General features: G+C 36.3%; 1 protein-coding gene and 1 long non-coding RNA gene across 9 annotated transcripts in view; one reads left to right on the forward strand and one right to left on the reverse strand.

Moving 5' to 3' along the window:
* THOC2 (THO complex subunit 2) overlaps nt 1–14,276 on the forward strand; it is a 129,760-nt gene that overhangs the window by 60,832 nt on the left and 54,652 nt on the right. For all 8 annotated transcript variants that reach the window (XM_072816488.1, XM_072816484.1, XM_072816489.1 and 5 more), the window contains exons 9-11: nt 9,475–9,567; nt 12,221–12,376; nt 12,928–13,100. In XM_072816488.1, the coding sequence (XP_072672589.1) occupies nt 9,475–9,567; nt 12,221–12,376; nt 12,928–13,100 (422 nt within the window). The remainder of the gene's footprint in view (nt 1–9,474; nt 9,568–12,220; nt 12,377–12,927; nt 13,101–14,276) is intronic.
* LOC140627905 (uncharacterized) lies at nt 3,287–14,047 on the reverse strand. The gene is made up of 4 exons (XR_012026412.1): nt 13,889–14,047; nt 11,031–11,118; nt 8,696–8,923; nt 3,287–3,894 (listed from the first exon to the last, which is right to left on the reverse strand). It is a non-coding gene; the product is annotated as an uncharacterized lncRNA (long non-coding RNA).

Raw genomic sequence — 14,276 nt, forward strand, 5'->3', positions numbered from 1 at the left:
ACCCCTTTGGTATTGGTAATTTCTTAATCTCTGTTTTCACAAAATTTGACACAGACTTCTGGCACTTATCAGGTTATATTAGCATAAACAGGCAGCCCTGGTGGCTTAGCGGTTTAGCGCTGCCTTCAGCCCAGGGCGTGATCCTGGAGACCCGAGATCGAGTCCCACATCAGGCTCCCAGCATGGAGCCTGCTTCTCCCTCTGCCTGTCTCTCTCTCTCTCTCTCTCTCTCTCTCTGTTTATCTCTAATTAAAAAAATCTTATATTAGCATAAACTACATCTGTGTCTATATGTTACTGATTTTTCTGGATTAATATACTGCTTAGCCTATAGTAAATGCTCACTAATTGTAAATGATCTATGTTTTTAGGAAGAGGACTTTCATGATCGTATGGAAGATTTTAATTTAATAAGGCTTTATTGTCCCTTTGGTATAGCTTTCCTAATTTGTCTACCTGCCTGGGATACTCAGTCAAGAAATACTCATTTATGGAATGTTTTTTTTTTTTCATTTATGGAATGTTTATCATACGCTGTTGCTTTGCTAGGCACTGACGATATTCTGGTAAAGACGGTCTATTCCTGTCCACTGGAGCTCAAATTCAGGATAGTAAGAGGATTTCTTTTAGGATTCTCAAATGATAACACCACTTAATGCCTCTGGTTATCTTTTATTTTCCATTTTTTGGGATGCTCCAGAAGAGAAATCAGTTCAGAACTTCATATAGCATTTTGATACAAACAAGACACATGGCAGGGTTTCTAGGCAAGATTACTTTATCTTTGTTCAAAAATTAGTGATCTCAGCTTTCCCTGTTTCTACTAGCAGCCGGGGAGTCCACTCTTAGTACAGGGAAAGAAAAGTTGAAGTATTTATCACATCTTAAGAGGTACTGTGTTTGCTTTGGGTTTGAGAACATGAAGCCAACTGCTGAAGTGACAGGGTAGCTGAAATTTAACTTGAGCTTAATTAATTAGAATATAGGTGAGGGCTTTGGAGACTGTAGGTTTCAGAGTATATTACAGTGAATAATGATGACCTACTGTATAGCATCAAGTATTGTTAGTTGAATGTGAGTTTTAGAATCTTAAAATTTTTACATGAAAATATTCCTCATAATGGTAATACTTTTGAGCTGAATTTAAAATATCCTTGGGGGTTTGACATTGTTGGAATAATTTTTTTAATAGATAATGGGCCCTTTTCTTATATAAGAAGTACCCAATCAAGAAACATTTGACTTAGAAATAACCTATTATTGGAAAGTGTAACCCTCATATTGTTCTGTGTAACACCATTCCTTTGTTTCTGCTACTTGAGCTATCTTATGCAAATCTGCAGACTGAAGGACCACTGAAGGTGGAGGAAGAAATGTCAAAGATTTTAGATAATTTGTGGTCTGGGAGGTAAAGTAAGGACAGCCGTGAAAATGAAGAGCATAAAAGCCTAGGAATTGGCTTTTAGGCATATATGGTCAGCTTTGTGTATTGGTCCCTCGCCTTACTCCACCATCCCTTTTCATCCCTTGAATGAAAATGTTCATTCTTGTTGCCAACAACCCATATTTTTATCAATTGGGAATTACTTGGATGAATAAGCTTCTTTTTTTTCCCCTTAATGCTAGAACTTCTAGGCAAAGCTCATTATTTATGCTATGAAGTCAGTGAGAGTGATTTTATCCTAGTTTCAACCCAAGATCAGCTATACTGGATGTTTTGATTTAGAAGGGTGGCATGGAATGTAAGCAGTTTGAGAGCACACTTTGGAAAATTTGGCAGACATTTGATTTGTTTGATTCCCTAACAGAGATGGTTATAATAGAGGGCTTAGGGACTGCATGAGGGATCAGCACAAAGGACAGAAAGGAGTACTAGAAAGTGCAAGGGTACCAAAAGATAAACTTGGCTGGTGTTGTCTTGCCACAGGAAAGAGGAAGGAGATGAGGACTCTTACCCATATCACAGTCCCTTGGTTTCTGGATTCAAAACACAACAATAGGAGTAATAGTGTCATCATGGCTAGGCATTGTTATAACCTAAATTCACTCACATAAGAGATATTGATTGGTGGTATCTGGGTGGTTCAGTCAGTTAAGTGTCCAACTCTTGGTCTCAGCTCAGGTCTTGATCTCAGGGTCATGAGTTCAAGTCCTGTGTTGGGCTCCATGTGTGGAACCCACTTAAAAAAATATTGATCTTTGGAGCACCTGGCTGACTTGGTTGGTGGAGCATGAGACTCTTGATCTTGAGGTTGTGAGTTGGGTATAGAGATTACTTAAAAAAAAAAAAAATAATAAGGGCTGCCCGGGTGGCTCAGCGGTTTAGCACTGCCTTCAGTCCAGGGATCCTAGAGACCCGGGATCGAGTCCCACGTCAGGCTCCCTGCATGGAGCCTGCTTCTCCCTCTGCCTGTGTCTCTACCTCTCTCTGTGTCTCTATGAATAAATAAATGAAATCTTTAAAAAAATAAAATATTTGATAAAAAAGGAAACATTGATTGAGTACTTCTTATGTGCCAGGTAATAATGTTCTAAGTGCTGGGGCTACATCTGTAAACAAACAAATTCTTCCCTTCGTGATGCTTACTTTTGAGGTAAATTATATGGTATGTTAGAAGGTGATCAATGAGATGAGGCAAACAAAATGTAGAGCAGAGTAGAGGAAGAGTGCGAGTGATAGAGTGGTAGGTTGCAATGTTACATAGAATAGTGAGCATATACCTCATTGAAAAGGTAAATTTAAACAATGAAACAAAGGCTGTGAGGTTTAAACTGTGCAGATATGTGGGGAAGAGGTACTAGGCAAAGAGAACAGCCAGTAAGAGAATAAGGAGACTAGTGTGGCTGGATTAGACTGATGGGAAGAGTGGTAGGAGATGAGGTCAAAGATGAGAGAACACATCACATAAAGCTAGTGTTGCAAGATTTTTGACTTTGATGGTGGGGTGAAGTTGTTGGAGGATTTTGAGTAGGAGAGTGATGTGATCTGACTTAAGTTTTTTCATTTTGTTTCTCTTTTATATTTTTACTTTAATAGGAACATTTTCCAACATATAGAAAAGAATGACTAGTGTAATGAATACCCTAAAAATAAGCTTATTAACATGTTGGTATACTTTTTTGGAACTATCAATTTATAGTATAGGTATCATGAATGTTTACTCCTAAATATGTTAATTTGTACTTTTTAAAAAGAAGGACTTTTCTATATAACCATCATACCAATTTTATATCTAACTTGATTGCTATTATATAATAAACTCAGGCCATATTCAGATTTCCCAAATTGCCACCAAATACATTTTATAACTGTTTTGTTCAAACAATGATCAGGTCAGAGGCCATGTGTTTTATTTGTTAGGATTATTCAGTCTCTTAATTTAGAATAGTGTCTCCTCCCATTCCTTTAATGGCATTGACTTGTTGAAAAGAACATTACCATAGAAGATTCCATTAGTCTTCCAAGTATTAGATTTATCTGATTGCTTTTTCGTGGTTGGTTAAATTTGTTCTTTGTCACCAGTCTTGTCTTTTGTACTTAGATCTCGGAGCTTGACCATGTTCAGGTAAAATATTTAATTCCAAAAGACTTCACAGGTTGTGCTATATGTTTCATATCATGTAACATCTCATACCTGTCTGACTTTTAATGTCCTAGTAAGCTGATGACAGTCTTATCCCTCCATTCAACAATGACATTTTCCCTCATGTTAATAGGAAGTTATCTGTATGTTGATACTTTGGCACCATGTGAATATCCAGTTTTTCATTAACCTTACATTACGTGGCTTAGAATACATGGATGATCCTTTCCTGAGTCCATTGTTACCTTAGGGGTTCCAAATTGTTGATTTACTGTTATCATGCCTTCCACATTTATTAGCTATCATTTTTCTGTAAAGAAGAATTGTCCTTTATCAACTTGGGTTGCTTGGTTACACTGAAATACAGTTCCTACTGGAAAGGCAGGATGATTCCTTCACTCCCTCCCCCCACTATTAATTACTAGCTATCAGAGTAAAGGGTTTTTTCAGTAGTGGCCTCTAATGGTGATATGAGTGGTATGGATATGAGAGAGAGAGATAAGAGACAGAAGACATTGTGTGCATGTGTATTTTGACTTAGGTTTTCAGTGAATTGATACGGTTAATATGCAGTGGAAGTTGATCTTCCGAATAGATTTCGAAGGTAGAGTCAATAGTATTTGTTGGTTCATTAAATACAGAATGTGAAGAAGTAGAGTTAAGGCTATTTCTAACCTCTTTTTTGGACTGAGCAGCAAAAACGATGGTGTTATATCAATTGAGATAGGGTAAATTTCAGGTGGAATGGGTTTGGTGTACCTGGGGTGGGAATCAGGAATTTCAGTTTTGCATAATGCTGAATTTGAGATGTCTTAGATATCTAGGTGAGACGTTGAGTAAATAACTGGATGTATAGATCTGTTCAGGAGAAAGGACTGGGTCAGAAATAGAAATGTAGATGTCAGAAGCATGTAGATGATCTATAAAGTTGTGATACTGGATGAAATCACCAAGAGTTGGGTATAGAGAGACAGAGAAGAGAACCAGTGCTGAGCCTTGGCACTCCAATGTTAAAGGGCCTGGGGAAGAGGAGGAATCAGCAAAGGAGATAGAGAAATAATATATAAGGTAAGAGGAAAACAAAGAGAATATAGCATCTTGGAAACTAAATGAAAGAAGCAATGATGAACTTTGTTTAATGCCCTGATAGGTCATTTAAGATGAGGACTAAAATTTGTTCATTGGATTTATCATTGGGGAGGGCAAAACTAGCCATTTTGGTAAAGTTGGATTGGTGTTAGAGAATGGGGAGAGTAGAATTGGAGATCGTGAGAGTAGACAACTCTAAAGCAGTTAATACAAAGAGGCATAAAGGTAGCTGCCAGGGGAAGTGAGCTCAAGAGATTATTCTTTGAAGATGAGAGAACACATATTTATGCTAATGGGAATGATTGAGTAGAAAGGAAGAAAACTGTAGGAAAGGAGGAGAGAGTTATTGGAGTAATGTTCTTGGATACAGAGAATGGAGTTTATGGCATCAGTGGATGGATTGACTTTGGGAGCATAGAGAGTTCATCTAGAAAAGCAGCATATGTAGGTGGATGGATATGGTGGTGAGACTTTGTAGAAATTTCACTCATTGTTCCAGTTTTCTTACTAAAATAGAAAAGAAGGTCATCAGCTGAGAGAGGATGAGGGAGAGGAGGTATTGGAGGTTAGGAGAGAAGGTAGGAAATAATTATATAGGAGAGAGGCGAATGAATGAATGAATGAATGAATGAGAGAAATAGAGTGTGACTGTCCAGCATTAAGGATCCATTTGAGGGTAGATATGTGAAACTGACATTTTGGAAGGAATGTAGGTATTGGTAATATTAAAGTTTAGGATATGGAATGAATGGCTGAGATGGGGTAGAAGAGAAGATCTTTGGAAGAGAGAAGTTCCAGGAGCCAAGAGGCGGGCATGATGGAAATATCACTTACATATATATGAAAGTCTCCAAAAATTAAGAAAGGAATAGAGTTGGACAGAGTGACAGTGAGTCAGAAGCTATGAGATCATTGCTAAATGAAGGACAGTGACCCAGGAGTCCATAGATGGCAAGAGTAGGACATAACTGAAAATGGAAGAGTAGGGAACTCCAGAGCTCTGTCCCTCCATGAAAGCAACTAATGAGCTGGTAAAAACTGTCAATCAGCTTTTACGAATTCTGGGTTTTAGTTTTCAACAAGAAATAATGAAGTATGCAGTGAAACAAACTCTGGCTCATTCATAAGGAAAAAAAATAGACACTATCCCTGAGCAAGTCCAGGTGATTACTTATTAGATAATTTAAATCACCAGTCCTAAATATGCTTATGATTTATAGGAAACCATGAACAAAGAGCTAAAGGAGACCAGACAATATAAAAAAAGAGAAATTATATATAAAAAAAGGAACCAAACAGATTCTGGAGTCAAAAATCATGATAATTGAAATGAAAATTGCACTAGTGGGGTACAACAGCAGACTGAAGAAACAATCAGCCAACTTGATGAGCCAGTTGAGGTTATCCAGTATGAGGAACAGAAAGAGAAAAGAATGAAGAAAAATGAAGAGTCTAAGATGATAGGTTACCATCCAGTACCAATATTTACATTGGAGTACCAGAAGCAGAGGAGAGAGAAAGGGGCAAGAATGCATGTTTGAAAAAAAAATAATGGCTGAAAACTTCCCAATTTTGATAAAAGCTATGAATCTACACATCTAAGAAACTCTACAAACACCAAGCAGATGAATTCAAAGAGAGCCACACCAAGACATATTATAATTATACTCAAATTGTTGAAAGCCAGAGACAAAGAGAATTTTGAAAGCAACAAAACAGATATGACCCATTATGTACAAAAGATCTTCAATAAGATTAACAGCTGATTTCTCTTCAGAAGACAGCGGGGTGGCATATATAAAGTGCTGAAAGAACAAAATTGTCAATATAGAATTCTGTATTCAGTAAAACTATCCTTCAAAGAGATTATGACATTCCAAGATAAACAAAAGTTGGGGGAATTTGTTGCTAGTTGACCTGCCTTACAAGAAATGCTAGAGTCCTTTGAGCTGAAATTAAAGGACACTAGACAATAATTTGAAGCCATATGAAGAATTAACACTGGTAAAGGTATCTACATAGGTAAACATAAAAGCCAGTATTATTGTATTTTTTATTTGTAGCTCCTTTTATGTGATTTAAAAGATAAAAGAATAAAACAGTAGTTATAAATCTAATTGGCAAACAATAAATATAGAAGGGGGGATTGAGATGTATAGGCACAGAGTTTTTGTATACTACTGAAGCTAAGTTAGTATTGGTTCAAACTAGATTAAGTTTAAAATATCACTTGCAATACCCAAGGTAACCACTAGGAAAATAACTAAAAAACAGAAAAGGAAAGAAGGGAATGAAAAGGCTTCGCTACAGAAAAACAAAAAACAAAAACAACCAAAAACACAAAAGAAGGCAATAATGGAAGAAATGAGGAATAAATTAGGAATAAATGAGGAATAAGTAATATAAGACCTGTAGAAAACAAATAGAAAAATGGCAAATGTCCTTCCTTTTCAGTACTTTAAATGGATTAAAATTTGTGATCAAGAGGCAGTTTGGCAGAATGTATAAAACATGATTCAACTATATGCTCTCTATAAGCAACTCACTTGAAATCCAAAGATAGAAATATATTCAAAGTGGAAGTATGAAAATAGATATCCTATGCAAATAGTATCCACGAGAGAGCTGGGGTGGCTATTATAATATATATTAGACAAAATAGACTTTAAGAATTTTACAATACAGGGGATCCCTGGGTGGCTCAGCGGTTTAGCGCCTGCCTTTGGCCCAGGGCGCGATCCTGGAGTCCCGGGATCAAGTCCTGCATCGGGCTCCGGGCATGGAGCCTGCCTCTCCCTCCTCCTGTGTCTCTGCCTCCCTCTCCCTCTCTCTCTCTCTCTCTCTCTCTCTCTCTCACTGTCTATCATAAATAAATAAATCTTTTTTAAAAAAAGAATTTTACAATACACAGCAAAGGACATTATATATTGATAAAAGGGTCAACCCATTAAGAAGATAAAACAGTTGTAAACACATTTGCACTAAACAGAGCCTCAAAATTTATGAAGCATACATTAACAGAATTGCAAGGAGAAATATTTCTGCAACAGTTGTTAGACATTTCCATACCCCACCCCACTCTCATTAATGGATAGAACAACTAGACAAAAGGAAATAGAGGACTTAAACAGCCACATAAACCAATTAGACTTAATTAATATACATAGAACACTACCTAGCAACAGTAGATTACATATTTTTTCAAGTGTGCATGGGATGTTCTGCACGATAGACTCTGGTCACAAAACACATCTCAATAAATTTAATACTTTGAAATCCTACAAAATATCTTCTTTGACCACAGTGGAATGGAACTAGACTACAGCAATAGTAAGGGATTAGGAGTGACTGGAAATTCAAAATTGGGTGGGCTTAAAGGGAGGGTAGAGGGAGAATAATCTGAAAACAACTATAAAAAGCAAAGATGAATCATACCCTACCTCCAGGCCTAGTAGTGTGAGGGGTCTGGAGAAAAGAGCCACTGCTTGACTGGATTACAGTGAGAGTAGTGTTCCTGGGGCGTCTTATGCTCTCTTTGAGCAGGACGGTAGAAGGAACAGTTAGAGGAGAGGCTCAGGATATATATAGGGGGTTTTGCTGAGGACGGATTATGAATTCCAGAGGATTCCATGGAAGGTTTTCAAGAATACAGAATGACAGGACAGAACAGGGATTGTACAGAGCAATATGAAGATAGTATGGGAGTTGATGTTTGGCCTAGGAGTCAGGGGCTTCTGCGTTGAACTCCTTGAAACACAGAAATAAGGGGAGTAATGAGAGTATTTTTGGTGGATTCAAGTCAGATGATAAGCTTTTGTGGGTTTGCTCTGAAACCCTGACTACCATTTGTTTTTATGGGAAACTGAAATGTTTTGATACTAAATAACCATTTATATACATTTAGAATTAAACTTTTGTGAAGTTGAAGACTTACCTGTCTTAAAAAATACAGTGAACAGTGCCTTCTTTATATGATATCCATTAGTGTGGTTAGCTTCCTATGTTATATCCATAACACTTACCACAATTGTGAGGAGCCTTGCAAAGATCTTGCTTTTAGTGTTGAGTAGAAGCAGAACATAATGTACTGTCATTGTTTGCTTTTTTTTTTGCATCTGGCCATTTAGTAATTGCTAGTTGTCGCGACTTCTTCCATTCAGCTGACCACAAGCAGTTTAAGAATAGGGGAAAATTCTTCTTGATAACATTCAAATATCCTTCTGTTTCTGTGCAGGGTCCACAGGGCTGGCCTGGAATTGGACATTCTATATTTTAAAATGTTGATTTATCCATATGTAATATGTATAGACACCTGTTTTGAAGGGGAAATCAGTTGACAAGCAGATATATTTAACACAAAACCCAAGAAGTAAAATAGGCAGAAAAGTGTAGACACAGTTCAGCACTTCCAAATTTGCATTCTTGTCTATTTGCATCTCCACTGAGAAAAACTTGAAAAACAAGTTAAGAAAACACACGTATAAACAAAACCTAAAACTAAGTATTATGCAATATAAAATCTCACTTCGTTTTCAGATTTTGTTGAAATATTAGCATGCATTGTAAAATGTGTCCATTTTTGAAACCTTTATTTGTGTTCATCAGAAGATGTTTGTGAAAAGGGATGTTGACCTAATTATCTTTGTCCTCAATTCAGATGTATGTTCAGGAAGAACAATGAAACTTATCATTTATTGATCTAGTTATTTGGTGTAATTGTTCTTAATTATTGATAGGTAAAGGATATGATTTTAGTTGCACTTTATGCACTAAACAGAAACTTTTTTGTTTGTTTTTCAAGGAACCAAATGGAGAGACTCCGTCATCTTTATACAGAGTTGCAGCAGTACTTCTACAGTTTAATCTTATTGATTTAGATGATCTTTATGTACATGTAAGTCAAGTGGGCTGCTAAGAATATTTGGTTGTCCATCCCAGGGGTGGGAAGAGGAGTAGGCAGCCATATAGCACTTCAAGGTTGGTTCTAGGGTCTCAAGTTTTAAGTTTTGAAGCCATAATGCACATTATTGCTTTGTGTTTACTTTATGAAGTAAATGAATTTAATTCTTCGACAAACTATGGAAATTAAATACCTTCTGTCACTCTTAGTTCATGGTTGGATATGAAGTTCTTAATTGTTAGCAGAGTATATCTCATGGGAAGAGAGGCCAAGTTCTAACCAATGTGGCTTTAGACTTCTGTCTTATACGCAAATTATCAGAAATATGAGATTATCTAGATACTTTTTCCTTCTCCCCAGCTGTTAATTTTAGGCATTCAAGATGAATGGAGAACTCTTTATATTCTTTAATGGCTTTTCTTGTGTTTTTACTGGGTAGTAAATAAATAGTATTGTGTTTTTATTGCTGGATCCAGGATCTAGAAGAGTGTGTATGTGATTGTGATTGATGACCTCCAGTTTAGCAACAGTTTAGCCTGTCAGTTTGAAAAAACTAGGTTTGGTATAGAAATTTTTGTTTTATTTGGCTGTACATTAGGATACCAATGGACTTAAACCTGTCTAAAGCCGACATCATCTTCACTGTCTTTGTAATCACTTTGTCACTTTCTGGTCTCTCGTACTGTGGTTACAGACTTGAACGAAACTCAGTCTCTACCTTGGAAGCAGTCATAGTCTAGCAATGAAGGAAACACTTTGCATTATATAATAACTACTATATTGGAGGTATTCACCAAGTGTTGTGGGGGCTCAGAATAGATAGTAACCATGTTTGTTGGGGGGGGGGGTTGGAAGGCTTTTCCAAACTAGTAATGTTAGGAGTTTGGATTTTTTCTTATTGCAAGTAGAGAGCCATTCAAGATTTAAAGGAGAAAAGTGATATACAAACTGAGAACATGGAACGTTGGTCAGAAAAAGGGGAATTCAAAGATAGGTATAAGTTTATGGGCAAGTGTAGACTGGTAGGACAAATGGAAAGATGATAGATGACGATAGATTTATTACTGAATTGAGTTTAACGATAAATGCAAGTGGCCTAAGTGTCCCTGTTAAGTTGTCAAAGATTTTCAGATGGGATTAAAAACCCATTTATTGTTTATTTTTCACATGAGACTTCTAAAACCTAAGGAAAAAGGAAGGTTGAAGGTAAAAGGGTGGGAAAAATATATCAGGGAAGTTATTATTGTTAGACAAAATGGACTTTTTGGCAAAAAAAGATAGTCACTTCATAATAAATAAAGTTGTGTTCACTAGGAAAATAAAACATTTGTAACTTTATATGCACTTAATTACATATTCTCGAAGTACAAAAAACTAGAAATTGAGAGGCACTTAATTACATATTCTCCAAATACAAAAAAACTAAAAATTGAGAGGAACTATAAGAAGAAACTTACAGGGATGCTTGGCTGGCTCAGTAGGTAGAGTGTGCAACTCTTGATCTCAGGGTTGTCAGTTTGAGCCCCATGTTGAATATAGAGATTACTTAAAAAAATAAAAGAAGAAATTTACAGTTTATTCATTATAATGGGAGATTTTTAGAGGCAATTGCATTAATCTGGGTAAAAGATGAAGACGTATGGCAGGTACATAAGTAAAGCCATAAAAATAGGTCTGATGGCCAGTTGGAAAGCAGAAAGAATGAGAAAAAGTCTTGCTTACACCCTTGCCATCAGTGCCTAGTGACTTTTCTCCAGCCCCCATTTTTGACTGATGGGATGAAGTCTACAATATGTAGTTTAATATTTCACTATGTTTCCTTTTATTGTTTAGTGATTATTTACTTTGCATTAGACTTAGTTACTGAAGTAGATTATGTATTTCTAGAGGCAGGAATGCTTTTATAGCCCACCATTGTGCCTAGCAGAAACTACTAAATAATTTGTTGGCTATATTTTCGTGTCGGGTGTTTCATTTATTTTATGAAATATCTACATTAACCATCTTCCACTCATACAAGATGGCTGTACTGGAGATAATTGATTCTTTTTTCATAGTGGAGGGTCGACTATACATAATACATATTACTTTCTCTTTTGTAATAAGCTAGAAACTAGTTTGTGATTTAAGTCATCAAATAGGTATTAGAAAATGAAAAGTGAGATGTCAGATTGCTCGTAATTTTTTTACTTGAGATTTTTCACCTAGAGGAATTAAATTTACCCCTTCATGTAATTTAGTAGCTCAGATCTCCCAAAATGGATCCATATACAGTACTTTATTTAATTTGGAGTTTGACCTTTAAAGGGGAAATCTGTGATATTTTTAATGGAACAGGTACACATTTTCTTGGGTAAACTAATACATTCAATGATAAACTGTTGTATTATTGGTTTAATATAGGAACTCTAACATAAAGAAGAGATGGAACTTAAAACTACTACCTGATTTTAAAAGGTGTATAAAATTCAAGTACTTTGTTAGATTATAAGAAAATAATGGAAAGAAACTTATTTTAAAGGCAAATCATGGTCATTAATAGGCTAGACCTTATTTATAGTTTTATCAATTGAGAGTAGACAGTGTTGCTTTTTATGTATACAAATAGTATTAGCTGTTCTATGAAACTTTAATGAACCATTTTTAGCTTCTTCCAGCTGATAATTGCATTATGGATGAACACAAACGAGAAATTGTGGAAGCTAAGCAAATTGTTAGAAAACTTACAATGGTTGTATTGTCTTCTGAAAAAATTGATGAGCGAGAGAAAGAAAAGGAAAAAGAAGATGAGAAAGTAGAGAAGGTATATATGGTTTCTTTTTGTGAAATTAACATTGTCTTCTGGATTTAGAATTATGGGAGAATAATTTATTAATTTTGATTGTGGTGAAATCTGGTTTTTGGAATACTAATTTGAAGAGATGGTTTTATTTTTAATCTGACTGATACCTTCCCAAAGGAGGCTGCCATATTTTTTTCTTACTTAAATTTCAAAATGTATTCTAAGTAAAATATACGGCTATATTTGTGCTCTGTGTATTAATGTCTTCAAGTCCTAAGGGGATTCTCAAAGATGAATGAATTCTAGTTCCCTATGGCACAGTAAAACATTAAATAGAACTTAATTTCAGGCCTAAAAAACTTTCATGCTGTGTCTCCTAAAAAGCATATCCTGTTGCTTTTTTTGATAGCTAAAAAACTTGATTGTACTTTCAGGGAAATATTGCATTTCCCATGAGTGGCAGCTGTTGCTGACATACATTATTGTGGTGTTTAACTCAATTTTTTAAAATAAAAAAATACATTTATCAGAATCTGTATTCTGAGTATCTTCACTGTAATTGTTCATTTTAGCCACCTGACAACCAAAAACTTGGTTTGTTGGAAGCCTTGTTAAAGATTGGTGATTGGCAGCATGCACAGAACATTATGGATCAGATGCCTCCATACTATGCAGCTTCACATAAGCTAATAGCCCTTGCTATTTGCAAGCTTATTCACATAACTATTGAGCCTCTCTACCGAAGGTATGTTACTGTATGCTTTTCTAATCATTGAGGTAGATGTAGTTTAGGACTACAAAAAAATCTGCACATTTATCTTGTTTCCTCCAACCAAGCAAATATTTAAGTATGTTTTATTAGAAGATAATATTCACAGAATGTATCAGTTTTATACGTATTAATCAGTGACTTGTCCCCTAATGTCTAGAGCAGGTGATGCAGAATGTGTGCTGCAGTGTAGTCTAAAAACTGTAGATTAGACATCTAGGTTGGGTTGCTCCATTGAGAGTGAAAACTCCATTCTTCTGTTTTTGACTTTTCCTCCTCTCTTGGGGGAGGGCAGAGAATTCTTAAGGTTTTTACTTGGTGTAATTTTCCTCTGTCCTGGGGTTCAGTGGCTCTGAGTGAGGACATTGCCTCTCTGCTTGCCTTATCTCTTCTGGCATATAGGCTGCTGTTCTGGAATTTGCTAGTGCAGCCTTTCTCATCATCCCTAGTTATTGTGTCAACCAGTCCTCTAGCCCTCAGCCTACTTGCAGGATACTTAGGAGCAGTATTGGCAGCAGCTCTGGCTTCAGCCCCACAGATCAGAGCCTGCCTCAAAAGCCCCAGCCTTGTGACTCGTGTATAGCTGCTGGCTGCTGCCTTCAGTGCCACCTGGGCTGTGGACCATGAAGGCTTCTTCTCAGAGAGTGACCCCTGTGACTCCACAGCGGGACACCTGCTCAGTAGGTGAGAACTCTGGGCATGCTGTCCTTTTTAGTGTGACACCCTCTTTCATTATGCTGCTCACCTTCCCTACCACCACCTACCTCATACTCAGTCTTAGATAGTGGAACCCAGATTGAGAAGTGTTTATTGACTTGAATCACTGTTGTTATATCCATATTTTTCTGTTTCATCTTCCAGTGTCTCTGAGGTCCATCTCTTGTTCCCCATTCCCATATCCAAATTCCTGATACTGGCCAAGTTAAACTAAAAACAAATTCATATGATGTATGTTAAATGTTACTTGAAATCTGCGTTTCTCTGATTTCCTTATGTAATTAGTTTGAAACATTCTATGAGCTCTGAGTTTTTCCAAATGAGTATTGTTTTGTCTTTTTCTACTAGTTAAATTATCTGGTACTAATAAAGTTAGGCACAAGTGAAATATAGAAAGCAAATTTGAACAAGAAAAGCTTTACTTACTATTAATAT

This window comes from Canis lupus, chromosome X (assembly GCF_048164855.1).
Source record: "Canis lupus baileyi chromosome X, mCanLup2.hap1, whole genome shotgun sequence".
NCBI classification, from domain to species: domain Eukaryota; kingdom Metazoa; phylum Chordata; class Mammalia; order Carnivora; family Canidae; genus Canis; species Canis lupus.